This window comes from Phycodurus eques, chromosome 10, assembly GCF_024500275.1.
Source record: "Phycodurus eques isolate BA_2022a chromosome 10, UOR_Pequ_1.1, whole genome shotgun sequence".
Classification (NCBI taxonomy): domain Eukaryota; kingdom Metazoa; phylum Chordata; class Actinopteri; order Syngnathiformes; family Syngnathidae; genus Phycodurus; species Phycodurus eques.
The window spans coordinates 22,122,752-22,148,003 of record NC_084534.1 but is presented as its reverse complement, the minus strand read 5'-3'; the positions used below and the strand labels follow the sequence as shown (position 1 = coordinate 22,148,003).

The following is a 25,252-nucleotide window of genomic DNA, read 5'->3' as shown; positions in this document are numbered from 1 at the left end:
TTTTGTTGTGACACTAGGCGTACACAGAACTGTAAAACAACCACCTTGAGCTCAAAGATTATAGTCAGTTTGATATACATATATTTGTTTATAGAGTATTACATAAACTATTATTAAAATATTGATCTAAGTATAATCATATTTTCTCCGAGGTGCTTCTGAAGGCACCATTGTTGTTTTTCAGCAACATGTCGCGTGACTGTAAGATGTTGTACTGCAGTAGCAAATGTGAAATAACGTCGCTTTTATTATGATGTTTTGTTTTTTTTGTAGGTCGTTTGTACACTGATATTGACAACTATTGACAACACTGACAAGGTTAGCTCAGCAGCTAGCTTAAGAAAGCAAGCCAACAGAGCCCGAACACTTTGCTGGTTTAAAGTTAGTTTGAGTAATAAACGTCGTGTGCCAGGTGCGTTATGGGCATGGACACACGAATAGAGTGCATATTCTTTAGCGAGTTCCACCCGACTTTGGGTCCCAAAATAACATATCAGGTGAGTGAAAATTTTGGGTGAGTTAAATACGTTATCTATCTATCTCATGTCTGTTCCTTCTTCCATCCGTCTACAGCAGGCCTGATGATGATAAGCGGTAAAGAAAATGGATGGATGGTTGCACAAGTGTGCACATCCTCTTAATTAACCAATCACATTCAAACTCGTGTTCAATGGGAGTCGCCACACACCTGACATCATTTAAAGTGCCTCTGATTAACCCCAAATAAAGTTCAGATGTTCTGGTATGCTTAGTCGGAAAAAGCTTTGAAATTATTTATTTTGTACATATTTCCTATATCACAAAACCTGGCATTTGAAAAGGGGTATGTAGACTTTTTGTATACTATGTATTTATCTATCTATGGTTTCATGTTTGTATCGATCACTGCAATACCACTATGTGATGCTATTATTCAAATACAGTAGTGCACCATTTTGCAAAATAAATTTTATTTCAAATGACAAAAATACAGTCATCGATCACATTTGATGTGTTAGCGTGCCGTACACTACATTACATGATAAAAATGTCTGATTATGTTATCTTCTGACAGGTCCCGGAAGAATACATTTCACGGGAACTCTTTGACACAGTTCAGGTTTATATTATCACCAAACAGGAGCTGCAGAACAAATTAATAACAGTGTATGAAACAAATTATTTTATCACGCTGTATTTGCGTCCCATTGTTATGCAACAATAACATCCTGTTTGTCTCCCTGTATGTAGCACTGCGATGGGCAAAAAGTTAATTGGATGTCCGGTGTGCATTGAACACAAGAAGTACAGCCGCAACGCCCTCCTGTTTAATCTGGGCTTTGTTTGTGATGCGCAAACCAACACGTGTGCCCTCGAGCCGATCGTCAAGAAGCTCTCTGGATACCTTACCACATTGGAGGTAAAGTATTTTATCTTCACACTACAGTACAGTGAAACGAGTCGTACAGATTGGAGTCTCTGGGGAAAAGGCTGAACCGTTATCATGCGGAACTCCATGTGAGATGTCAGCCAATCTTGTGAGACTTCACCCCACTGAACTGTGTGTTGTTTTTCTTTTACTTTGAAAAAAAAAAAAGGCTCATACCAGTGAGTAATGGAAAAGTGTACTGATGACCATCGAACCAGAAATGGCACTTGGAGTGACTCGGGAAAGAGTCTGGCTGCACACTACAAAATTAATTGCCTATCAATAACATACACATTCATTTTATGAAACAGTTCAAACAGCATGTAGCATTTATTGTAATCGAACCACTGAGAACATGTAGGCTAATTCCATTTGTGTCATGTATAAGCTACTGTAAGTACAGCATGAATACTGGTCGAAATAAGTGTTTATAAATTGGTACAGTACATTTTTAACTGGCGGCACGGTAGATGACTGGTTAGAGCATCAGCCTCACAGTTCTGAGGACTCTGGTTCAATCCCCGGCCCCGCCTGTGTGGAGTTTGCATGTTCTCCCCATGCCTACGTGGGTTTTCTCCGGGCACTCCGGTTTCCTCCCACATCCCAAAAACATGCATGAATTGGAGACTCTAAATTGCCCCTCGGTGTCAATGTGAGTGCGAAGGGTTGTTTGTTTGAATGTGCCCTGCGATTGGCTGGCAACCAGTTCATGGTGTACCCCGCCTCCTGCCCGATGATCGCTGGGATAGGCTCTGCACTATTTTGCACAAGAGGAAGCTGAGTTTTAATTTTTAGTTTTGAGATCTGCCAGATTGGCATCGCAAATGAGAATCTGTTCTCAGTTGCCTTACCTGGATAAATCAAGTTTAAATATTAATAAATACATAAATAAGTACAGTAAATCTCAAAATTACATTACATCTGTTTTTTTGTTGTTGTTTTTTTAACTGATTCAGAAACACTTCCATTATGTTTACACTCATGTTTACATTGAGATATACCGTTACCGTGAAGGGATTCAATTTATACAGTGATATGAATTTTAGGCCATATCGGCCAACCCTATCCCCTTCAACATGTGTATGCGTTTGCTGTGCTGCAGCTGGAGAGTGGATTCATATCCACTGAGCAGAGCAAACAGAAACTCCTGCCTATCATGTCGACGTTGTTGGAAGAGCTCAACGCTACGGGTGCCTGCACCTTACCCATAGGTACCGTTCATTCATCATATCTAATTAATAGAATTGATGTTTCTTGTTTCTGTGAATGCAGATGCACTTTGACCTTTTTTTTTTTTTTTTTTTTTCTCTTTCTTTCCAAAAGCAGTTTTATGATGTATATTGTAAGAGCAAGATGGCACACAAGGGCCTCTTTGAATATCAGAATCTCATGTCCACTAATTCTGATTTCAGGCACGATGGTGGGTTGTTGAATATCATGTCCCATGACAAGTTATCAGGGATAAATTTGATCATATCGAATGATAAATATGGATCGTAAAATTTTAATTGTCTCAGTTATTTGTAAAAACAGCTTGTGGAAATGTTTGATTATTTACACCCTAGTTAATGAAAATACTTATCTGTGTCTGTTATCGGCCTTTTTATTTTTTTTACATTTTTTTTAATTTTTCTTTTTTTTGAGACGAATCCAACACCATCCACTTGAAACTGATCCCGCTGCGGAAGGATCCCCCGGTCGTCCAGGAGTACGACGTTCCGGTGTTCACTCAGAACAAAGACCACTTTATTAAGTCTCAGTGGGATCTCACCACGCAGCAGGTGCGCCATTGTTGCATCTAATATCGTACAATGCGAGAAGAGGTGTGCCTTAATACTACGAAACTCTGGGACATTGGCTGAAAGGCCTCTTATCAGTCACCCACAATGATTTTAATATTATATTTATGATAAGGGATGTGTGCGTATTTACGTGTCAGTTAGAAAACAACAGTGTGTATTGTGAGGAAGCTGCGTGACTAATTTGTTCTGACAAAGAAAGCTAATTGATTATTGGATGAATGTGAATTTTTTTGCCATAGCTACTATATCTCACAATCTTGCACTTGGAAATGATTTAAAGTCCCTGGAGAATGAAAATGTCTTTTGAAATTTGACACACCAGGGAGAAGAGTGTTTTTGCAAACCCTGCCTAATTTGATTGATTTAAAAAAATAAATCAAATCTAGCCAATTGTCCGTTGTTTTTGAAAACCCTGCCTAATTTGATTGATTTAAAAAAAAAAAAAAAAAAAATCAAATCTAGCCAATTGTCCGTTACATTGAAGTACTTTTTTATTAGGTCATATGCACCCATATTTCTGTACAGTACAAAATTATTATTTTGTAGGGTTTCTTCGTGCCCTAAAACGTCCAGTATAGTACAAAATGATTGTAAATAAATATAAAATAAGCTTGAAAATGTTAGAAAGTTTCACATTTTATCCAAACCTACCACGCCGGTGTGCTTGGTCATGGTGACACTGTTGACGTACAGTACTCATCGTAGTCGAGTCGTTTTCATGAGCCAAGGGTAATTTGTGTGCTTCCTACTTCCAAATATGTTGCCAAAGACCTACGACTTGACAAAAAAAACTGTTACTGTCCCAAAAATAGCATGTTGCAGACTCCAGAGACTTGTTTATATTCCTCAGAGTTAACACTGCCGCCATGTCTGTTTCTCTCGCACTCTAATCCCCCCCCCCTCCCCCGCCCCCGCCCATTTTCATTATGACATGGCCGTCACATCAATGCGCCACATTCAACACGGCCACCACGTAGGCACGGGAGGCACGTCTTTTAGAATTTGATCTATTTTTTTTCTTTGTATATCTGTAACCCGGAAACAGTCCCATTCTCTGCCTGCATTGCACCACAGCGCCAGTAAAGAACAGCTGCCAATTGTGGAACTAACCGACTTTGTCAATGGCATTTTAAGTAACAAATGGAAACAATTTTTGGACACGTTGTTCAGTCCCGATGGTCTGTTTTATCTGATATCCGTTATATCGGGGTCCGTTTTATCGCGGTTCCACTGAATATAAAAAGAGGCTTGAAAATCGTGAAAAACGCTGTGGGCGTGTCTGCTATGAAACAACGCCCCAGTCAACTGTCAATCAAATACCACTACTACAACCTGAAAAGTGGGTACAACTTCGTCTAGCATCTTTCTTATGCCTACACATAATGTTTGAACCACTTGACTATATCCTACAGCTTTTCAAGCCCTGGCATTGAAGCGCAAAGACCCTGTCCAGACACTTGCTGTCATGTCGGACTTTAAAAAAAAAAAATAATAATAATAATAATAAATTGCGTTGTCGTTCTGCCTTTCTCTGCGTGACATGCACACACTCATGGCCGACAACAAGGCACTCTAAAGAGGCAACACCAGTGGACTATCCGAAGGAAAGATGCATTTTCAGGGTGTAGGCATAGCTAGCTAGCTAACTGCATGTCGAAATTGGCCCGGATAACGGTTGATGGGAATGAAGGCGCACAAGTTCTTAGAGTGGGAGAAGGGCGTCTCATGCCGAACTCCAAAGTCCGTGGCACCGTTTTAGCGATGCCCAAAAGAATCTGGCAAACTCAAGCTATAGCTCCACAATTGAGCAGCACTACATACCATAGTTCTCAGTCTTTGGTTGTTTTCAGCAATTATCTTCAAGTAGGTATAATATATTTAGAAACAAATTCCTGAAATTACTTAACAGTGTCTTCAACTTCAAATCGGTTCCTCACTTGACCAAATGGAACAGTCCCTTACAGTTTGAACTTCAATACTTAAAGGTTTGAAGAGGAGTTAAGATGGATTACCCGTTTACTAATTTGACCGAGGATAGCTTGAAAATATCTGGCATTATTATTCAAAATCACTCGGGTTTTTCACGTGACAGATTTGTCTTAATTCGGGCCATGTTGTGTGCAATGTCCTTCTAAATTAACATTGTGCAGTACTTGTAAAGGGTCAACAGGCCGTGGGAGTATTGCTTGCTTGCATACAGCACTATAAAAATGCAGCCCCTAATCACATTGATCTTTTTAATTTATTGATTATTTGAGGTTCCTGACCATCCGCACATGTTCTTTGTTCCGCCTACAGATTCTGCCCTACATCGACGGCTTTCGACATGTGCAAAAAATCTCTGTCGAAGCCGACGTCGAGTTGAATATAGTTCGTATTGCTGTGCAAAATCTTCTGTGAGTACACTTCACTAAACAGTTGGCTGGATGGATGACCTCTTGACATTGTAATAACACTCATGTATGGTATTTTAATTTAGACTATTGTAACAATTATTCTGTATCTATCTTTTGATGTGAAAGTGGTCATATATTGGGATGAAACACTTCAGGAGCTCAAAACAAAAAATGTTAGTGCCACTTTAACCACTCGACTTATAGCAGCAAATAAGAACCCGATCCAACCTCTTTCTTACTGACAAATTCCCAGTTTATATGAGCTGAAATGGGCCGTCGCCACTTAGTGTTTAGAGGAACACATAGTTTGGCCAAAAATGAAATTCAACCCAGTGTATGTAAACTGGGACTGGACTGTTCTATCCCCTGTGTATTTGTTCCGGTTACCACCACAAGCTGATGTGTATATATTTTCCTTTTCATTTTACAGGTATTATGATATCGTGACCTTGGTGTCCATATTCCAGGTATTGTAGAAAGTGAAATCTGCACTGTACGTTTTACTGTGCATTTCATATCCTGAGTTGCTGTTGTTTTAGCGAAGGGAAGTTATTATACATTATGGTGACAAAGAATTGCATTTTCATCTGCATTGGTTAGTAGATTATACAAATACTACAGGAAGTTGGCTATTTTGATTTGAAGTGGCCATTTTGGATGAATTCCACGGCTTGTACTTCGACAAACTCCTCCCTGGGATTTTTGTTTTTGAAGTGAGAAAAGCATTTTATGTAGAAGTAAAAACATATTTTGCAGGTAGCAGGGTGACTTTGCTTGATCTTCTTGTTGTTGTTGTTGTTGTGGCCTTCATTTCCTGTTATTTGCCCACTTCCAGTACTCCAATGTGTACTGTACCACCCCCAAAGTACAGAGCCTGATCGATGACAAACTTATCCAGGAGGAGTGTCTCAACTATGTCACTAAACAAGGTAAATAAGAAAAAAGATACCCACTTTGCTATTCAGGGGGATTAGAGACCAAGCACCGACATGAAGAGCAGAAATCTGCGAGTAATGGATGCCCCACCAATTTCTTTTTTACATTATAATTGCCTGTATTAATAGTGTAATGACTAACTATAATCTATTATCCCAAAACACTAAAATACCCTTAAAAATACATGTTTTACAGATTATTTGACATTGAAAAAAGTGTAAGGACGCTAGGGTATATGCTGCGCATAGTCGTGTTTTTTTTAAATACTGTACAAATATCGCAAACAACTTTTTTGTTGGGCACTTACTGTACTGTACGTTGAGCAGCTAGCCGTGACCAGCTCATCAGCTTTTAACGTCCATCACTTTCACAAGGAGCATTGCCATGTACTGGAAAACAACATTTTTATTTATTTATGTTTTATTTTATTTATTTATTTATGGAACCACAAAAAACATGGCATGTTTGTCAGGGAAGAGGTCAATTGCCCTGGACAATGTGTAGGTGTATTATAATAATACCAAGAAAGGACCCGGAAACGTATATTTTTGTTTGAAAAGCACATGTGACACGACATGGCATTTTCAAGTTTTAAATCGCAGCAAAACGAGTGGCCGACGGTCAGCCACTCGTGAGAAGTAGTTTCCAAATCGCACACACTGCGCAACAGTTCAATCAGGTGTGCAAGGGAATTAAGTCATTACAGAAAGTGTGGAAAAATACCTAAATAAAAATAGGTGAGTTTTTCAGCGAATTGTTTTTTTTGTGTGTGAGTAGTTGAGTTCCTCAATTGTAGTTGAGTTCCTGAATCGTGTCAAATCAGCGGAGACGCATTGTGCTAGTGTTATCTAGGAGAGTATAGTATTTATTTCCATTGATAACGGATATCGTCATTACTGTCAGGTCAGAAGCGTCCGAGTGTAAGAGACGTGTTCCAGCTCTACTGCGGTCTGAGTCCTGGAACCACCGTCCGCGACCTTTGTTCCCGCTACTCGCAGCAGCTGCAGAGGGTTGATGAGAGGTCAGTGGCGCTTGTAAAAACAAAACCAAAAAAACATGATGCAGCATGACAGACAAGGTCAGGCTAAGGTTTGGCCGTGTCACATGCTCTGTGTTTCAGAAGGCTGATTCAATTCGGCCTCATGAAGTCTCTCATTCGACGGCTACAAAAGTACCCTGTCAAGATGATGCGTGACGAGAAGAGCAGGCCCCCTCGCCTCTACACGGGCTGGCACAGCTATGATGAGATCTGCTGCAAGACGGGCATGTCTTCACTTTTTGACTCGTCTAGAAAAAAATGAACTCAGTTGGTGTGCTCATTACGCTTCTTTCATTTGGCAGGAGTCAGCTACAAGGAGCTGGATGAACGTTTGGAAAATGACCCCAACATTGTTGTGTGCTGGAAGTGACAAGTGGAAGTTTGTGCAATGAAAGAGACAAAAGAGAGATGAAATGGCCCAACCAAAGATGTTTTCTACTAGACAGTCGTCAAAGGAAGTATTTGTTTAACTGTTCCTTTTCAGTAAAGGTCCCATGCTATCGGAATCCTTTTTTTTTCTTGTTTGATGCATAACACGGGCCAAAATTAGTCTGTGACCCGGTTTAAGTTTGACATTTATGCAGTTTGTTGATTAAATGCAAAAGACACATCAGGCTTGAAAGAAGATTGGGTTTGTGTGTGTGTGTGTGCTTTAAATTATTTTAAAAAAAATGCAAAGCAGAAAAGAACATTTTTGTTTTTGTTATTCAAATGAAAATAAAACTCAAGATGTGCTTTTGAAAATGCAAATACACAAAGAGGAGTTGTCTTGGTTTGTTTTACAGCTATAAAAAACTGAAAGTTCAAACTATTGTGTTTAAAAAAATACAAATGTTTTTAATCCAAAACAGAACATTTGTTTTGGTTTGTCTTTCATGTAAAGAAAATGTGCTAGAAAAAAAAACAATAATGTCCTTGAAAAGTTTTCTGCATAAGAAAAAAACTAAAAATGCAAAACGAAGTATTTTTGTTATTTTCAAATTTAACAAATAAACAAATTCTCAATGTGCTTTAAAAAAATAAGCCAAACACAAACACGGATTTCTTAGTGGGCGAGGGTAAATGTTTAAAAAGAAATTGTGATGATTGTTGGATAGTGACGATTTGTGACGCGTTTACGTGGATTATTCACTACAAGAACTGAGCAAAGTAACAAAACATCACTCAGTATGATGCACTGATGCAGTGTTGTTGTATCAGTGCAAACTGCAATGTAAATCAATACCTCGGTCAAAAGTATTTGAGGTATTTTGCGTCAGCTCTTGAGTTGGCTCGGATTGGATTGTGCAAGTGTACCTAATGAAGTGTCCCCTGATCTTGGTATTCTGCATCTTTATGATGGGGCGCCTCTTAGTGACGACACAGAGGTACTTCGCTCTTGGTGTACAGGGCTGCTGCCATGACGACCGACAAACCCGCACTTGGATGACCGACTGACCAAAACAATTGTGACTTTTCCCACTCGACAGGTTATCAGCAACAAATGGAGGGCTCGGTGCTGTTGCCAGTGGAGGCAGAGGCGTTCGTTGAAAGTTTGGAGATATTTGCCCTCAAAGACGTGGGCTCGACGAGGTAAATTAGCGTCGAATCCACAAGCTATGCGTTAACTAGCGAGCAAAGTGGCTACAATACAGGTTCTCAAACTTATTTGGTCCAAGGAGGAATTTTTCATAGGATCCCCTCCCAAGTCAAGTCAAGTATCGACAACTAAACAAGTTTGAATTTGAGAAATGTTTTTTCCTGAACGAGATACAGTATGCCCCTCTCCCACGGTGTGAGAACCATTGGGTTAATATATTTAGGTATATCATATGGTAAAAACGTATTTAAAATGCTTCCAAAACAACTGAAGTGACCAATAAAAATGGCATTTTAAATCTTTTGACCTTTCCAGGTGGTTCAGACAGCATGAGCACATTGAGAAGCTCAACATGCAAGCAATACTGAGTGCTTCTGCCACACTGGATGAGTACATCAAGGAGATGCTGGTGTCTCATGGAAAGGTGACACAGTCATCAGCAAAACTCTCTTAAGAATTATTTGTCAATGCTAAGAAAGGATGCTGAGCACAGCAGCTCATAGGAATTTCTTAGTGACAAGGGACATGTTAGTGAGCGCCATGGAAAATAGGCTGGCTGAGGGCATGATGGGGGGGAGGACGCATGATAGACGTCTCAAGGACACATGACAGGAGCTGGCTGTTTCCGTTTCAAACAATTCCAGGTCACGTACTTTGACAAACTCCGACCAAATGGGGAATTTGTCCAAATGAATCCCAATGGGAACCCGGTATACAAGATTGATAGACGATAGTAAATTGCAAAAAGTCTTGTCTAATGTGGGTGGGTCGTGGTGCCCAAGTTTCACTTTGAGGATTTGCCATGAGAACAAGAATGCGAGGGCGTGTTCATCGTTGCTTGGAGCTTTTATTTTTTTTATTTTTTAATCACTCTCGGCTAAGGTTCCTGTCAACCTAAAGATAAAAACAAAAGAATTGCACATTGTCTATTTAAAGCAACCGCATAGCATCCGGTACCTGAATGCTAACATACAGTGGGAAATTCCATAGGCACACAGCTAACATTTAGCATCTGTGTGGCAGTGTTGTTACACTTGAAGCAATAGATATCTGAACACAAACAGTGCTGAAGCACATGTAGACAGATCATATAACAATACACACAAGCATATATTCTTTATCCTCTGCGAAGAAAAACTAATATTACTGCCGCACTGAGAATTCAAGAGAGGAACTGAGCCTCCAGTCCAGTATATCAGTATGTCTGTCTTATACTGCCCCCAGCTAGCCATAGTGTGTACACCAGAATGAGCAGCACAAATGAAGGAGAAAGTGTGATCAAAATTTTTTGAATTCTTTTTAAATGTATTTAGGTATAATGGGATCTCCATTCATTTCAATAGCAAAAGTTGATTTGCGATACGAGTGTTTTGAGTTACAAACGTGGTCACGGAGCAAATTAAAAGGCACCACTCTAGCTGAAAAGATTATTTTTTTAATGTTTTTATTTTTTTAAGATCCAGGTATATCTTTCCTCCTTTGCAGATCTCAGTTCTGGTTCATGAAATGATCCTGACTGAAGTGTGGAAGCAAAAAATATTCCCCATCTTATGCCAACTACAGGACTTCACGCCAAAGAACACGTTTCCTCTTTACATGGTGGTGAGTGGATGCTCATACAAGTTCATCATAAATGTGAAATAGCGACTGATTCCTCAAGTGATTCTAAGAACGTGCAATAAGGCGTCATCAGTAACGTTTTGAAGCAATTGAGGCAAAAGGGAGTGCACGACAATATCAGCAACTGATAGACCGCACTGTTGATTCCGTTTCAACTGGAATGAAGTGAAAGCAGTGTAACTGTTCAGCTGCGAGACTGACTTTTGAAAACGACAGTAATTAAACTTGACTTATTTGATTTTGCATCATTTGGTTTTGCGGCGCCTTGGGCAGCACGGTGAGGAAGTGGTTACGGCATCTGCGAGAGAGTTGAGAAGTTCTGGGTTTGAATCTTAAGCTCTTGTTTGCATGTTCTCCCCATGCTTGAAGACTTTAAATTATAAATCCATAGGTATGAAGGTGATTGTGAATGGCTGATGTGCCCTGTGATTAGTTAAGGAGAACCTTCTTTGTTGCCTCATTTGCTTGAAGACACTATTAAATTCCACACCACCAACAGAAAGTTTAATAATCTATTATTATGCTCATCACTACCTTTTGCCATGACTTCATTTTTTTTAGCATGATGTCACCTTTGATATTCTTGCCAGAAAAAGCTTGGCATTGGTATTTAGAAAAGCAGTAATAGCTCAACAGTCCAGAATGAGCTGCACGTTTTGTTCTCTGAGTTCTGCTCTGTTGCATAATGGTGACAACTATTAAATGCAGAAGAAAGATTTTTACATGTTTAAATATCTTCTTCCATGTTCTTCAAAGATCCACCACGAAGCCACCATCATCAACTTGCTGGAGACTGTCATGTTTCACAAGGTTAGTGCCCTGGTGATCATCCCCCTGCAGCAAACAATGGCTATAAAAAGTCTGCACACAGCTGTTCAAATGCCTTTTTTTTTTTTTGTGAGATAAAAAACGAGACCAAGATGCATCATTTCAAAAAGTTACTCTACCATTAATGTGACCTATAACCTGTACAACTCATTTGAAAAATAAATATTTTAAGAGGGGATGTTAAATTTAAAAACCTGAGATAATGTGGTTGCACAAGTGTGCACACCCTCTTATAACTGGTGATATGGCTGTGTTCGGAATTAACCAATCAAGTTCAAACTCATGTTAAACAGGACTCACTACACACCTGGCACCATTTAAAGGGCCTCTGATTAACTCCAAATAAAGTTCAGATGTTGCAGTTGGCTTATAAATTCATCTTGGTCTCATTTTATTTAGATCATCTTGCATTTAAAAATCAGGGATTTGAACAGGAGTGTGTACGCTATATCTTCTGTATTTACAAACAACTGATAGACAATTCGTGTAGGACTCGTGCGATGCCAGCGACGACTCTATCCTTGACTTGGTGGATTACTGCCATCGGAAGCTAATCCTGCTGGCCGCCAACACCGGCAGGGACGGCAACGTGTCTCACAACATGCAAAAGGCAGCCGGCGAGGCGGTTCTGTCCTCTAAAGAGGTAAACGGGTGTTTGTTGGGTTGACATCTAGTTATGAGATCAAGGTGATGATGAGTCTGTTGTGTCTGTTTCATTTGTAGGAGTTACAGATTCAAGCTGGGGAGCTGGAGTTCAACGTTTCCTTGAAGGCTTTGTCTGTGCTGCGCTACATCACTGACCACACTGACAGGTACTGTATAATACTGTTAGAATACTGTGCAATACTGCTTCTCCACTTTAGGGTCACGGGTGAGCTTTTTAATGTTAATTATCAATTGCACAATCACACTTAGTACTCTTCATATTTTTAACAAATTTAATTCAAAATGATTAATATTTCATTTTACATGAGCCCTTAAAAGAATACCGACCCATGATAGACACTACTGATAAATCAATGAATTTTTGAAAGGCCTATGCCACCAGCTGGTCACCAGCCAGCCATAGACATATAGACAGACAAGCTCTCACATTCACACCTATTGATAATTTTGCAACTTTGTTAACCTAACGTGCATGTTTTTGGGATGTGAGAGATAACCAACCCAAGCATGGGGAGAACAGGTAAACTCCACGCAGGAGGGCCAGCGCCGAGATTTGAACCCAGAAACTCTTAACTGTGAAACCGACCTGCTAACTCCAAGCCCACTATGCTGCCCTTACAGATAAATCCATACCGCTGAATCAAAAACTGTAGCTAAGAAGGTGCACACAAACCTATAAAACCACACAGATGAATACATAACCTTGATAACATTAACAAACCATTACTAGCCAGTCTTTTCTGTTTACAGTATCAGTGCCATTAACCGAATGCTCTGCACACATAACGTGCCTTGTTTACTGGTGCGCCTGATTGAGTGCTGCCCGTGGAGTCGCTGCACAGCAGGTAAACGTCATCACGACACCTGTGTCCTTAGCGTTCCTCTTCCAGTCTACCCATTTATATTCTCGCTCCCTCTCGACCCCCCATGCAGGCAGCATAGAGAAGCACATCAACGGCAAATGGCAGAAGATTCCAGCGGAAGACCGCCTGAAGATGACAAAACTGGACGGACAGGTCTGGATTTCGCTGCACAATCTGCTCCTCAAAGAAGACTGCCAACGAAAATATGACTTCAACAGTTTCAATAAGAGTCAGCTTCTTAAGGTGAACTGCTGTATGTAAAGTATGCCTTCATGAGCTGGTAAATGGCCACACATGCATGGGTCACTTAAGTCCGCCTGCATTTTGAGTAGAAAGATATACAATGGTACTGTGACTTATGAGTGACCCGACTTAGAGGTTTTTCCAGATACCATCTGTTGCTCAGCAGATTTTTTGCCTTGAGTTGCAAGCCAACAAATTTTGTTACGAGCGCTAGACGTCGGTAGCAAACTTCACATGAAGAAGCAATTTGGCAGATAATTAAAAAAAAATTCAAAAAAGAGGCTAATAGTTTCCTTCAAGCTGTTTACTGTACGTACTGTAAAACTAAACATAAAACAAAGAGAATTACATCTTGCCGTCCCAGTTACAAAGGATATTTGACTTGTATAAACGTCAATGGCAGTGATAGATTAAAGCTAACAATGTAAAACACTTTAGACATGCTAACAAAACTTGCATCGATGTCGTTGTGGTATAGCCCTTACAGAAACGGATATTTGAACACAATCAGTCCGGCAACACTTGTAAACCGATGATATAACAATATTCGCAGGCATATATTCTTTATCCACCCATCCATCCATTTTCTGTACCGCCTTAGCCTCACAAGGTTCGCGGGCGTGCTGGAGCCTATCCAAGCTATCTTCGGGCGAGAGGCACGGTACACCCATAACTGGTCGCCAGCCAATCGCAGGGCACATAGAAACAAACAACCATCGTGTAGTACGGCCATCATGACCAACATTAGAATACGCACTGAAATATATGAAAACTAGTTTGACATAGATGACTTCTCTTGGAAGGAATGTCCATTCTTCTTGAGATGCAAATGAACCGCGGATTCTGGACAGGAAAAAGCCGGCTGTCGATGCGGCGCCATCTGTCTGTGAAGCGGTTGTTTCAGCTCTCCAATATAGCGGTCGTTACACTCCTCTTCGGATGTGAATTTAGGATTTTCGGGAGCTGTAGGCTATAATTATCAAAATTATAATCACAAAAATCATGAAATAATTCACTCTTGTTTGTACAGGAAATATACAATATGAGTTTTACTTTCTGAATTGAACTACTGAAATACATTTCCACAATACTGAAATGTATTCCACTGCAAATGTTTATATAGTGAGAGCGGGAACGGTTTCCTTATTGTTTGCTTTCTCGAGAGGCTTTCTGCTATTATGACCGTTCTCATCCACTTCCTGCTCATGATACAAGTATATGATCTTAACCTCCATCAACTTCTTCATTCCATATGTGGTTATTAGAGTTAAGCTGATGTAGTCTTTATGGTGATGATAGTGGTTTTACATTACAGTACATCCTGTTATGTTTCACAGCTACGCAGTTTCCTGACTGAGGTGTTGATCGACCAGCTTCCCAACTTGGCTGACCTCCAGCGCGTCCTGGCTCATCTCGCAGTTACAGACCCCGAACCTCCGAAGAAGGAACTTGTTTTAGAGCAGGTACGCTTAGAGTGGTACAATTTGAAGTTCAGCGTGTACAGCATTCATGGATTTTCGGGGGGAACCTATCCTGCATTGTTTGTGGAAACTCTTGCTTAGTCCTGTGTCCCCCTCCCCTGCTTATTTGCATTTTTTTCGCCAAACGTCAGCTGTGGCAACCAGTACAGCATGTACCCCTTTTCTCTCACCAAACGTCAGCAGGGACAATCAATCTAAGGTGTTCCTGGTTTACAGTTATTGTACTGGACCTCATTAGATTATTTATTCCTAATGTTGAAGCAGTACTTCCTTCTATTTTAGACCATGTATTCTGCTTATGCGTCTTTTCACTTGTAGATCCCTGAAATGTGGAACCACATCATGAGGGAGAATACCGATAAGTGGAAGGCCATTGCCAAGTATCAAGTCAAAGAAACGTTTAACGTCTCGGAAAAAGACCTGAGGCTGCAGGCACAGAGGTACTACGACAAAAAATAACAGACTTAAGGACAAAGACATAGAAAGTACAGTCTTCCATTTGCATGAGCGTCAATAATGGTTGTCTCGGACCAGGTTGGCTCAGACGTACAATTTGGATATGTTGGAGAATTTGCTCCCCGAGAAACCAAAGTGTGGCTGTTGCGGGAGAGAGGCGACGAAGAGATGCTCTCGATGCCAAGGGGAGTGGTACTGTCACAGGTAAGGGCATCGACATGATAGTTTTCCCTTGATGTAACCAAAATGTAAAATGATCGTTGATCTCTCGGCTGCTTTTCATAGAGAATGTCAGGTGAAACACTGGCCAAAACACAAGAAAGCCTGCCAGCTCATGATGGAGGCCAACAGGAAGATCCAGCCTGGCCTGTGCAATAACAACAAGGAGAGATGAACAGCATGAACTGACAGGAGAGTTTCATTAAAATTTTCATGTAATTTCAACAACTCCCCATTTGGTTTAATAAACTGCTTCTTCTGTCCTGGAAGAAATTTGCAAGTTCATTACAGATTTTTGTTTCTTTTGATATGCACATTCATTGCCTAGTCACAACATTAGGTACATTAGGTTTGTTTGAGGATGCTTTTATTTTTCATATATATTAATAAGAACAAAACCCGTTGCAGAGCCACCACCATGCCTCTTCTCACCACCCTCAGAGTCAATCAACTAGTCCTCTTTCAGAATCATGTGACTGCTGACCATCGTGCCTCAATCAGCTTGACTGGTGCTGTCACATGACCCAGGCATGGCCAGTCGTCAGGTTGCACCAGGCCATTGGTTCCTCCTCATGCTCTTCTCAACCACCTCCTCCTTCAACCTTAACTCAAACGGCAGCGGCCCACCTCACATTCCAATCAGCGTTTCGCGTTAAAAAGAAGGCATCTGTGATGGTATGGGGCTGTGTTAGCACCAATGGCATGGGTAACTTACACATCTGTGAAGGCACCATTAATGCTGAAAGGTACATACAGGTTTTGGAGAAACATATGCTGCCATCCAAGCAACGTCTTTTTCATGGACGCCCCTGCTTATTTCAGCAAGACAACGCCAAACCACATTCTGCACATGTTACAACAACGTGGCTTTGTTGTAAAAGACTACGGGTATTAGACGGGCCTGCCAGCAGGCCAGACCTGTCTCCCATTGAAAATGTGTGGCGCATTATGAAGCGTCAAATACGACAACCGAGACCCCGGACTGTTGAACAGCTGAAGCTGTACATCAAGCAAGAATTGGAAAGAATTCCACCTACAAAGCTTCAACAATTAGTGTCCTCAGTTCTCAAATGTTTATTGAATGTTGTTGAAAGAAAAGGTGATGTAACACAGTGGTAAACATGACCCTGTCCCAGCTTTTTTGGAACGTGTTGCAGCCATAAAATTCTAAGTTAATGATTATTTCCTAAAAACAAAGTTTATCAGTTTGAACATTAAATATATTGTCTTTGTAGTGTATTCAATTAAATATAGGTTGAACATGATTTGCAAATCATTGTATTCTGTTTTTATCTACGTTTAACACAACGTCCCAACTTCATTGGACTTGGCGTTGTAATTTGGCACAGCGATTGAGAAAACAATGGCTTAAATGATCATTTTAGCTTTCTTCTCAACCACCGTAGTTTTAATGTGTGACGTGTCAGTCGAAAAGATGTTACACGAGTAAATGACTTCATTCAATTCAAATTTCAATAGGTAAGTTGATTCAAAAATAGACATGGCGGAAATTCAGACAGTGACACATGATCATTGAGGGGCTGGCTAATTGACTTTTCTTTTGACTGGATTAATGGCAAAGGTGTGCTCTTTTGATGGTGAAATTTAGAGCTGATATTAGCTGTTTTGCTAAATTACACCCCACCTTCCCAATTAAAGATTTCATAAATACCTGTGAGGAAAATACCTTTCACAAACCTGATGATGGAGGTCTGGTTCCCAATCTGACATACACTCAATTTATCCTCACCCACAGGTTCTGCTTGATTCATTGATTTTTTTTATTTTTACATTTTTTTTTTGGTAGGAAATCATTACAAAACCAACCACTTTCTGCCACCCAGATCCTATTGTTTACAGCGGTGGTTTTCAGTGTAGTATGAATGCCACTAGTGGTACGACAAAAAAAAAACACTGAATTAAATTATGACACTGAATAATGTTAAAGTGGCTGGGAGAAAATGTGTAATTAAATTACAGTTGCTTTTGGAAATTCACATGATTACAATTTTAGTTATAGTTGAAAAATGGCCACAAAAGCTTGAAAAAAAATTTTTTTTACATATCACTTCCTCATCCTAAAGTCCACGCTTGTGATTGGCTGTCAGTTCTGCTGTAGTCTCAAACATGCCATTTCCCCAAATTGTTACCTCAGTTGTGGTGCCTGAGATTTTGAAAAGGTTAGACAATGCAGGGGACACCAACTTTTTGGAAACAGCTACTTCTTGGGTACTGATTAGTGTGAAGGATACCGTGTTGTTAATAATTTATTTATAGACACTGATCATGTAAATGATTTCTCACAATAATAAGAAAACAAAATATCAATATGCAACTCTTATTTTACATGTACAGTACATTTTTGGTTATCAGTTATCCAACAATTTTTAGAACAGACCACTACTCTTGTGGTCCTTGGAGGGCATGCAAACACCGGGGTTAGACACATACTTTTGAACACATAAAACAATATTGACTTTTGAACAGTTTCATCTTTATCATTTTGGACTTTTCATAGAATCTTCACTTATCTGGGTTGTCATAAGAAGCGATATTGTCTAAAATGTGCACATTTGTCCTCAGGTCAACATGTTATGGGTGGGTGGTTTTCTACAAACTACACACATAATGCTACGAGCACATTTTTTTTTTATGTATTTACATTTCATTATGTTTTGTTATTATTTGTGTAAAGAATCAATATGTGGTTAGTTTAAAAATGATGATCTATGGTTTTAATCCTTTTTTTTTTTTTTTTTTTTTTAAAGAGTAAACATCCAAGCGTCCTATCTTGTATCCTGTTTGTTTATACCTGGACTTCGAGTCTGTAAATGAAACGGATTGATGTGTCGAAACATGTTAAATACACTTAACAATAATGCTGGCTATATAAGTCGGCTGGGTTTGTCGAGTTGTATGTAAAGATGCAGTTCCATTTTCTTTATGAGCGAGAAACATCAGCTTGCCCCCGCCCTCTCGAGACTAGCTGAGCCCGAACCAGGAGGAGGGAACAAAGACTCCATTTTCCATCGACACCAGCGGGAAAGTACATCGCGTTCGAAGAAGTGCAGACCCAAGCAAACTCCTAAGTAACATTGATAAGGTATGGATCTTTGGTATTATTGTGTAAGTAAGATTCTAGCCTAGCAACATGTGGTGTACTGTTCGAGTGAATTAGTGAGCATGTGATCCATTGTTCGATTTCTGCGACCGCAGGCTGAGGCCTTGAAAAAGGCGACGGCCATTTTAGCTGTCTCGAGCTAGCTGTTAGCTTCGAAGGGACGGAACAATACAGTTTTATGTAAGTTGTATATTATAATGGCTGCGGTGGAGCAGCGCCAAGTGCTTTAACAATTAGCTGGAATTTTACCCATGAATGATTTGTTTGCTGGGAGACACTCGGAACAATGGCCTTTTGAGCTAAGGCTAGCGTGGCCTTTTTTTTTTTTTTTTTTTTTTTTTTTTTTTTTTGCGCCCCGAAGCTCCCCCTCCGCTTACCGGCTCCGAACATGCCATTATGTGACGATAAATAGGCTCTAAATGTGGTTTTCAATGTATATAAACATAAATTTGGAATTCACATCGAAAAAGCTCAACGTCAGAGCACTACCCAATCGATGCATTGTTGTACTTCTAACAGATTCAGATGTTGCCATTTATTGAACATTTCCCACTTCTAATAATTTGTCGTATCTGTAATGTTCATATCAAATGTATTTTAAGACTGTTGCAAACACATTACTCCAACCAGTAAAATTATTGTTTCCTGTAAATATTTAACCTGTTCTTCAATTTACAGGTCCAGTCATGCACCGTGAATGTCCACTTGACTGCAAGGTCTATGTTGGAAATCTGGGCAACAATGGAAACAAGACCGAGTTAGAAAGGTCGTTTAGTTACTATGGGCCTCTCCGCAGTGTGTGGGTGGCGCGGAACCCCCCAGGCTTTGCCTTTGTAGAATTTGAAGACCCCAGAGATGCTACTGATGCCGTGCGAGAGCTTGATGGGAGGTAGGACGTGAGCGCAGCTGAATGTGAGATACAATAACAGTGCGGGGACTAATTGTCACCTCTTATGTCTTCTGTTTTCTCTAGAACTCTGTGTGGTTGCCGTGTGCGAGTAGAGCTGTCCAATGGGGAGAAACGCAGTCGCACCCGCGGTGCACCGCCATCGTGGAGCAGGCGCCCCCGAGACCGAGATGATTACAGGCGGCGTAGTCCACCGGCAAGGCGAAGGTGACCTAGATGTTTTTGACATTGGTTGACCATAGTCTATGTTTGTAATATAATCCCGGCAATTGCTGCCATCACTTTCATTCACGGAATACTTCCTGGCAGTATTGTTTCCAAATTGGGGCTAGTTGTTGTCTTTTTATGCATTCTTACCTTGTTCTATGTGTAAGGCTCGTGCTATCAATGTCATTGGCACTATAATTTTATTGGGACAATTAAATGGCTTATTTGGTTGCAAATAGATTGTTACACTTTGTAGTCCCTGCAAAGTGATTAGACCACATACTGTATGGTTTTCTACTTGGCTCCAATCTCAATTTCATTTGCTGGTCTAAAGATAGAGAAAATAGCATTGCAGTTTTCGCTACCAGTACAGCGGAAAACTTGATTCTCATTAACAAAAAATAGCTTTTATGGAGACTAACTGTAGTCTTATCATAAAGAAAACATGAAGTAAATCACCAATGAAATGATGAATGAACATTAAACATCACTGTTGCCTTTTATTGAAGAAATCAAGTGAATGTACGAAAACTGGGACAAACTTGTGACAACAAAAATGGTCGGAAGCCAAGTCTTACAAAAACTAGGGCATGTGAAAAACAGTGTTCCACTGAATTGAAAGATATTTGATACTCTGTGAAGTCCATGTTTTCGTAACCTCTACCAATCAACATTTAGGGATTTTTAGCATCGTTTAAAACAAAGCATTGATCGGAAAGTGCTCACTCTCCAACGGGAGGCGGGGGCGTTAAGTTAGATGACTTAAACAGTTTGTTTACGGTCATAAATGTTCAAATATAATTTTTAGTAACTTTGAATTTATTTTTTCGTAATGCAAATCAGTAGTCACTTTGCAGGGACTACATGGTCTTAACCGTTTTCTAGTTTAAATATAGATTTTAAGCTTTCAGCACCAAGTGTGCAATTGACTCAGTCGGTTTCCACAATTACTGAACGACATAAGACAAAAGCTGTTAAAAAATGGGAGGGGGAAAGAGTGCCAAATGTGATGCTTTTCCTTTTTGTTTGAGGATGCTTTTTATTTTTCATATATATTAATAAGAATGAAACCCGTTGCAGAGCCACCACCATGCCTCTTCTCACCACCCTCAGAGTCAATCAACTAGTCCTCTTTCAGCATCATGTGACTGCTGACCATCGTGCCTCAATCAGCTTGACTGGTGCTGTCACATGACCCAGGCATGGCCAGTCGTCAGGTTGCACCAGGCCATTGGTTCCTCATCATGCTCTTCTCAACCACCTCCTCCTTCAACCTTAACCCAAACGGCAGCGGCCCACCTCACATTCCAATCAGCGTTTCGCGTTTCCAAATGTCGACAACCTACCAGCGGCAGCCTTCGGCTAACCAATTAAAGCAGGAAAAAAGCCGCAGCCAGCCCCCACCTGCCTGCCGCCTTATCACCTCGCAGCATCTGGCCAGGCCTATTCTGCCAATTCTTCCTACCCGGCCGACAGTCTGCCTCCCTTTCGTCATATCTAGCTTGTTGAAAACCAAAAATACTAGTAAGTTTTCCTGCTTCATTCAGTACACTGATAAGTTTTAAAAGTGAAGCGACAGCTGGTTTACGAAGGTTGTTCTTTTTTTTTTTTTCTTCTTCTTTTTTTTTTTTTACATTTAAGTTTGTCATTATGTCCTCACCCATTACTCTAATTCTTGTTTCCAAAGGTGAAGGGTCCACCACCTAATATCTGGAACTTGTCCAGAGATTCTGATTAGAAGTTATGTATGGGAGTTTGAGCATAGTTATCAACTACATTTTGTACCCAAAGCCTGTTAACTTGTCTACTCACTTCTATTTCCATACATTGTCTTGGTGAACATGCAGTGGACCAGTAAGACGTTAATCCTACAAAAGTGCCAGTCCACAGTGCAGCGTGCCATCTTCACATAGGGACAGTTGGTGTTAGTCGGCTCATCTTGAGGCTTCGGCTTCATTTGCACAGCTTTTAACTAACATAGTTTTTGAATGGACCCTGTACTGTGGCGTAGGTGAGACGTTCTGAAGAGTCTATTGGCATACGCCCAATGCTAGTGGTTTATATAGTTTCAAAACCAATATATTTTGTGCAATTCTGATGGGGGCCCACAAACTAACATGAGTTGTGTGTAAAGGTCTAACGACGACGGCTGCGTCAGTTGAGGTTCTTAACATCTTCCCATTTTCCTCACACAGATCTCCACGCAGGAGGAGCTTTAGTCGTAGCCGCAGCAGGTATGTAACATCTACATAATCCTCGACTGTGCATGTTCTTTTTAATCCTCTGGTGTATAGTGGTGTGGTGCTATGCCCCAGAGGGTTAAGTTTCAGAATATTATAGATGAGGTGTTTGTTACATTTTAGGCCCATCACACGCCGAGCGACGCGGCCCAATCCGACAGCTTGATTTGCTCAGATTTAAAATTGCCAGTAAATGCCAGTAAACGGACTCGCCGAACTACCAGCCAGTGAATGGGGCGATCGATCACTGCCAGCAGCCTCCGGAAATTTGCCACATTCGCTCTTCTCTCTCGTTTCCTTTTTATTTATTTATTTTGTGGCCATCGGCTTCTTCCTTGACAATCGTCCCATGTTTTTGTGGTTCAATAAATAAAATACTACAGTACAATAATACTGTATGTAGAGCCTCAAAAACTGATATAGGGTCGCAATTTTTCTGTTGTGGTGGGCCGCACAGTTGCTTGGTGTGCGGCGAAGTGTCGCCACTTGTAATGTTTGTGCGGTGGTCCTCTGAAGTTGCGTTTGACAGTGTTGTTAGGTTTACCTTATATGGTATTTGTAGAGTTCAAGGCATGTTTTTCTTTGTTTGTTTTTCCCCCCCCCCTCTTCCCACCACACAGGTCTTTCTCTAGAGACAGGAGGAGGGAGCGTTCCCTATCCCGGGACAGGAACCACAAACCTTCAAGGTCCTTCTCTCGGTCAAGGAGGTACATGAGCTTTAATCCTTTGGCTGGATAAATGCAACTAGATTGTCAGTGGCCCTTTGACTGAATATCAAATTTCTTGCTTTTTCTTTTTCCACAGTCGTTCCAGATCAAATGACAGAAAGTAGGGGAACAGGAAGAGAGATGAAGAAAATGGTTATACTATGTTGTTTTCACATGATGGACATTGATTTTTTGTTTTGTTTTTTTATCCGTCAAGAGTTTTAGTCTCCTTTTTTTTGTTATGGTCTGTTCACTTACATTAGGGTGTGCACAGGTGTGAGGCCTCGTAACAGTCCTGAAAGAGGTGCACCACCCAGAATTCTACCAGTAATTACGCAGCCACTTGTTTTGTTTTTTTTTCTGTTTTTATAAATGGAGATGTGGTTTGACCCATAGTGAGAGTTCATTTTCATTGTGTATATTTGATTTTTAAGAAGGAAGAAATGTGATTCATTATAAGGAACTTCCCCGTTGTGATTTGGAAGGCCAACCAACTTTCACCAATGTGACTTTGTTACATAATGGATTCCATCTGTGGATGTGTGCTCTACAAGGAAGACGGGCTGGTGAAAACATTTAACGTGTCCTAAATCAATTTTTCATTTCCTGTGCTTTGATACTATGTGACATTGTCTCTCAATTAAAAGTACTCATTGTTTAAAACAAGTTTATGCTATTTTTCCCCCCACCCCCTCTTTGCTTAATTCCGATACTGTAATTCCAACCATCCATCCGTCCATTTTCTGAGCGGGAGTGCTGGAGCCCATCCGGCTATCATTGGGCAGGAGGCGGGCCAGCTTCCGCCAATGTGACTGTTACACAATGGATTCCATCTGGATGTGCGCTCTACAAGGAAGACAGGCTGGTGAAAACATTTAATGTGTCGAGACCTAAATCAGTTTTTCATTTGGTGTGCTTTGATACAATGTGAAATTGTCTCTCAATTAAAAATACTCATTGTTTAAACAAGTTTATGCTGTTCTCCCCCCCACCCTCTTTGTTTAATTTCGATACTGTAATTCCAACCAACAAACCGTATTTCCTTAAATGGACTATGTCCCTATTGTAGGTGCTTGATATCGATGCTTCAGATAAGGAAAACCTCGGTTAGTAGATGCTGTTATTCACCCCTTGGATGCTAACCAAAACAGCAGAACGCAAGTGTAGGGACTTTGCTCATGTATTTATTTTTTTGCATATGATGTGCGTGATATGAAGAGTTCATTCAATGATAATAAGAAAGTCCTTTTGCCCTGTGATCGGAATGATTTCCCACCACCGTCGGCGGTTATGATCCCACTCGCCGGTCCCACGGGTGGTATATTCACGAATACATCCCACGAGAAGTGCCATCAAACACACAGTCGCGCAAGCAAACGCGGGGCCGGCCTCTCCAAATTGCGCGCGCTTTTCCGCTGACTTGCGCAAAGTTTTCCATGTATGGCTTCACCCCTTGTGACGTAACTGTGTGCCGTGACTCAAAAGAACTGGACTTCCCCTGAAATCTGACTGGACCCCCCAGGTGATTGACCTATCACGGCACCGCACGTCTTGTCGAAAGGAACCGTTTGCATTTTGAAATTAGTGACGCCTTTTGACTACTAAATCCCTCCTGTACAGCAGTTGGCGCTGTGTACCACAAGGAGTTGTAATCCACATTTATTAGGTGATGAAGTAGAATCGCCATAGAAGTCTACGACGTCATTCTAAAGTAAGTTTAATGTGGCTGTCCCAATGAGTCACTGTTTAAAAACACTTTTGTGTTCAGATAGGAGGTCATGTTGCTCGCCATCACGTTAAGTTAACATTAAGTTACATCTCATGGCAGTAAAGACGCAGTGTCTCAATAAGCAGCCAGTGCGGTTATTTGTGTTAACAAATAATTCCAAAATAATGATCTATGGGTTTAATCAAAATCAAGAAAAGTAATCAAATGTAATTAGTTGTCTTTGTAAGAGTAATTGAAATAGTTACACTACTATTACACTTTCAACAGTGTAACTTGTAATTGTAACCAGTTTCTTCCGGCTGTGAGAGGAAACTTTGAGACGCTGTCGAGCTGCCTTTACAACTCTGTGGCCATTCTCACGAAGTTGGGTATCTAAACTCAAGTGATTTCAGTACTCGCACATATCGAGTCATTAACACTTGGGAAAATACTTTTGAGAGGGCAAATTCCTGCCTAAATTCTACATTAAAAATGAATTCCATTGTTTCATAATTGTTTGTTACATTATGTTCTAGTTTCTAGAGATGGTGAATTTGGAGTTGTCATTTGCTGTAAGCTATAATCATCCAAATTATACATGAATAAAATAAATCATGAAATATTTCAGTGTGTGGTGCATCTCTCGAATATGAGTTTCACTTTTCGAATTGAACTAGTTAACTAAATTAAGCTTTTGACACTATTATCATTTATTGAGCTGGAGCACTATGGCAGCTTTTGTAATGTGTTTGTCAACTTTGGAGAATGGCATAAACCCACATTTTCACGGAGCTGCTTGATGGGGTCTAAATTGCTGCGTCAAAGT

The 25,252-nt window shown here is 40.4% G+C and overlaps 3 protein-coding genes across 6 annotated transcripts; all 3 read left to right on the top strand.

Annotated features, from left to right (window-relative positions):
• On the top strand, positions 1 to 8,333 carry nprl2 (NPR2 like, GATOR1 complex subunit). 4 transcript variants are annotated; one of them, XM_061688754.1, is made up of 11 exons: positions 1 to 497; positions 1,055 to 1,146; positions 1,231 to 1,399; positions 2,511 to 2,619; positions 3,053 to 3,189; positions 5,509 to 5,606; positions 6,037 to 6,073; positions 6,442 to 6,535; positions 7,446 to 7,563; positions 7,663 to 7,805; positions 7,884 to 8,333. In XM_061688754.1, the coding sequence occupies exons 1-11, from the start codon at positions 420 to 422 to the stop codon at positions 7,949 to 7,951; spliced, it is 1,143 nt and encodes a 380-aa protein (XP_061544738.1). In that variant the 5' UTR covers positions 1 to 419; the 3' UTR covers positions 7,952 to 8,333. The 4 variants fall into 4 exon arrangements, with proteins under 4 accessions (XP_061544738.1, XP_061544741.1, XP_061544739.1 ...); XM_061688755.1 differs by having other exon boundaries at positions 420 to 497; positions 574 to 1,146; XM_061688756.1 differs by having other exon boundaries at positions 465 to 497; positions 577 to 1,146.
• A 221-nt stretch (positions 8,334 to 8,554) lies between these two features.
• Positions 8,555 to 16,378, top strand: zmynd10 (zinc finger, MYND-type containing 10). Its single transcript, XM_061688141.1, has 12 exons — positions 8,555 to 9,153; positions 9,476 to 9,584; positions 10,646 to 10,762; positions 11,537 to 11,590; positions 12,099 to 12,251; positions 12,332 to 12,420; positions 13,025 to 13,119; positions 13,208 to 13,380; positions 14,718 to 14,843; positions 15,180 to 15,301; positions 15,396 to 15,521; positions 15,603 to 16,378. The coding sequence occupies exons 1-12, from the start codon at positions 9,065 to 9,067 to the stop codon at positions 15,709 to 15,711; spliced, it is 1,362 nt and encodes a 453-aa protein (XP_061544125.1). The 5' UTR covers positions 8,555 to 9,064; the 3' UTR covers positions 15,712 to 16,378.
• Positions 16,379 to 18,530: 2,152 nt separating this feature from the next.
• On the top strand, positions 18,531 to 23,384 carry srsf3b (serine and arginine rich splicing factor 3b). Its single transcript, XM_061688798.1, has 6 exons — positions 18,531 to 18,639; positions 19,336 to 19,546; positions 19,631 to 19,771; positions 21,967 to 22,005; positions 22,632 to 22,718; positions 22,816 to 23,384. The coding sequence occupies exons 2-6, from the start codon at positions 19,344 to 19,346 to the stop codon at positions 22,841 to 22,843; spliced, it is 498 nt and encodes a 165-aa protein (XP_061544782.1). The 5' UTR covers positions 18,531 to 18,639; positions 19,336 to 19,343; the 3' UTR covers positions 22,844 to 23,384.
• Positions 23,385 to 25,252: the final 1,868 nt, after the last annotated feature.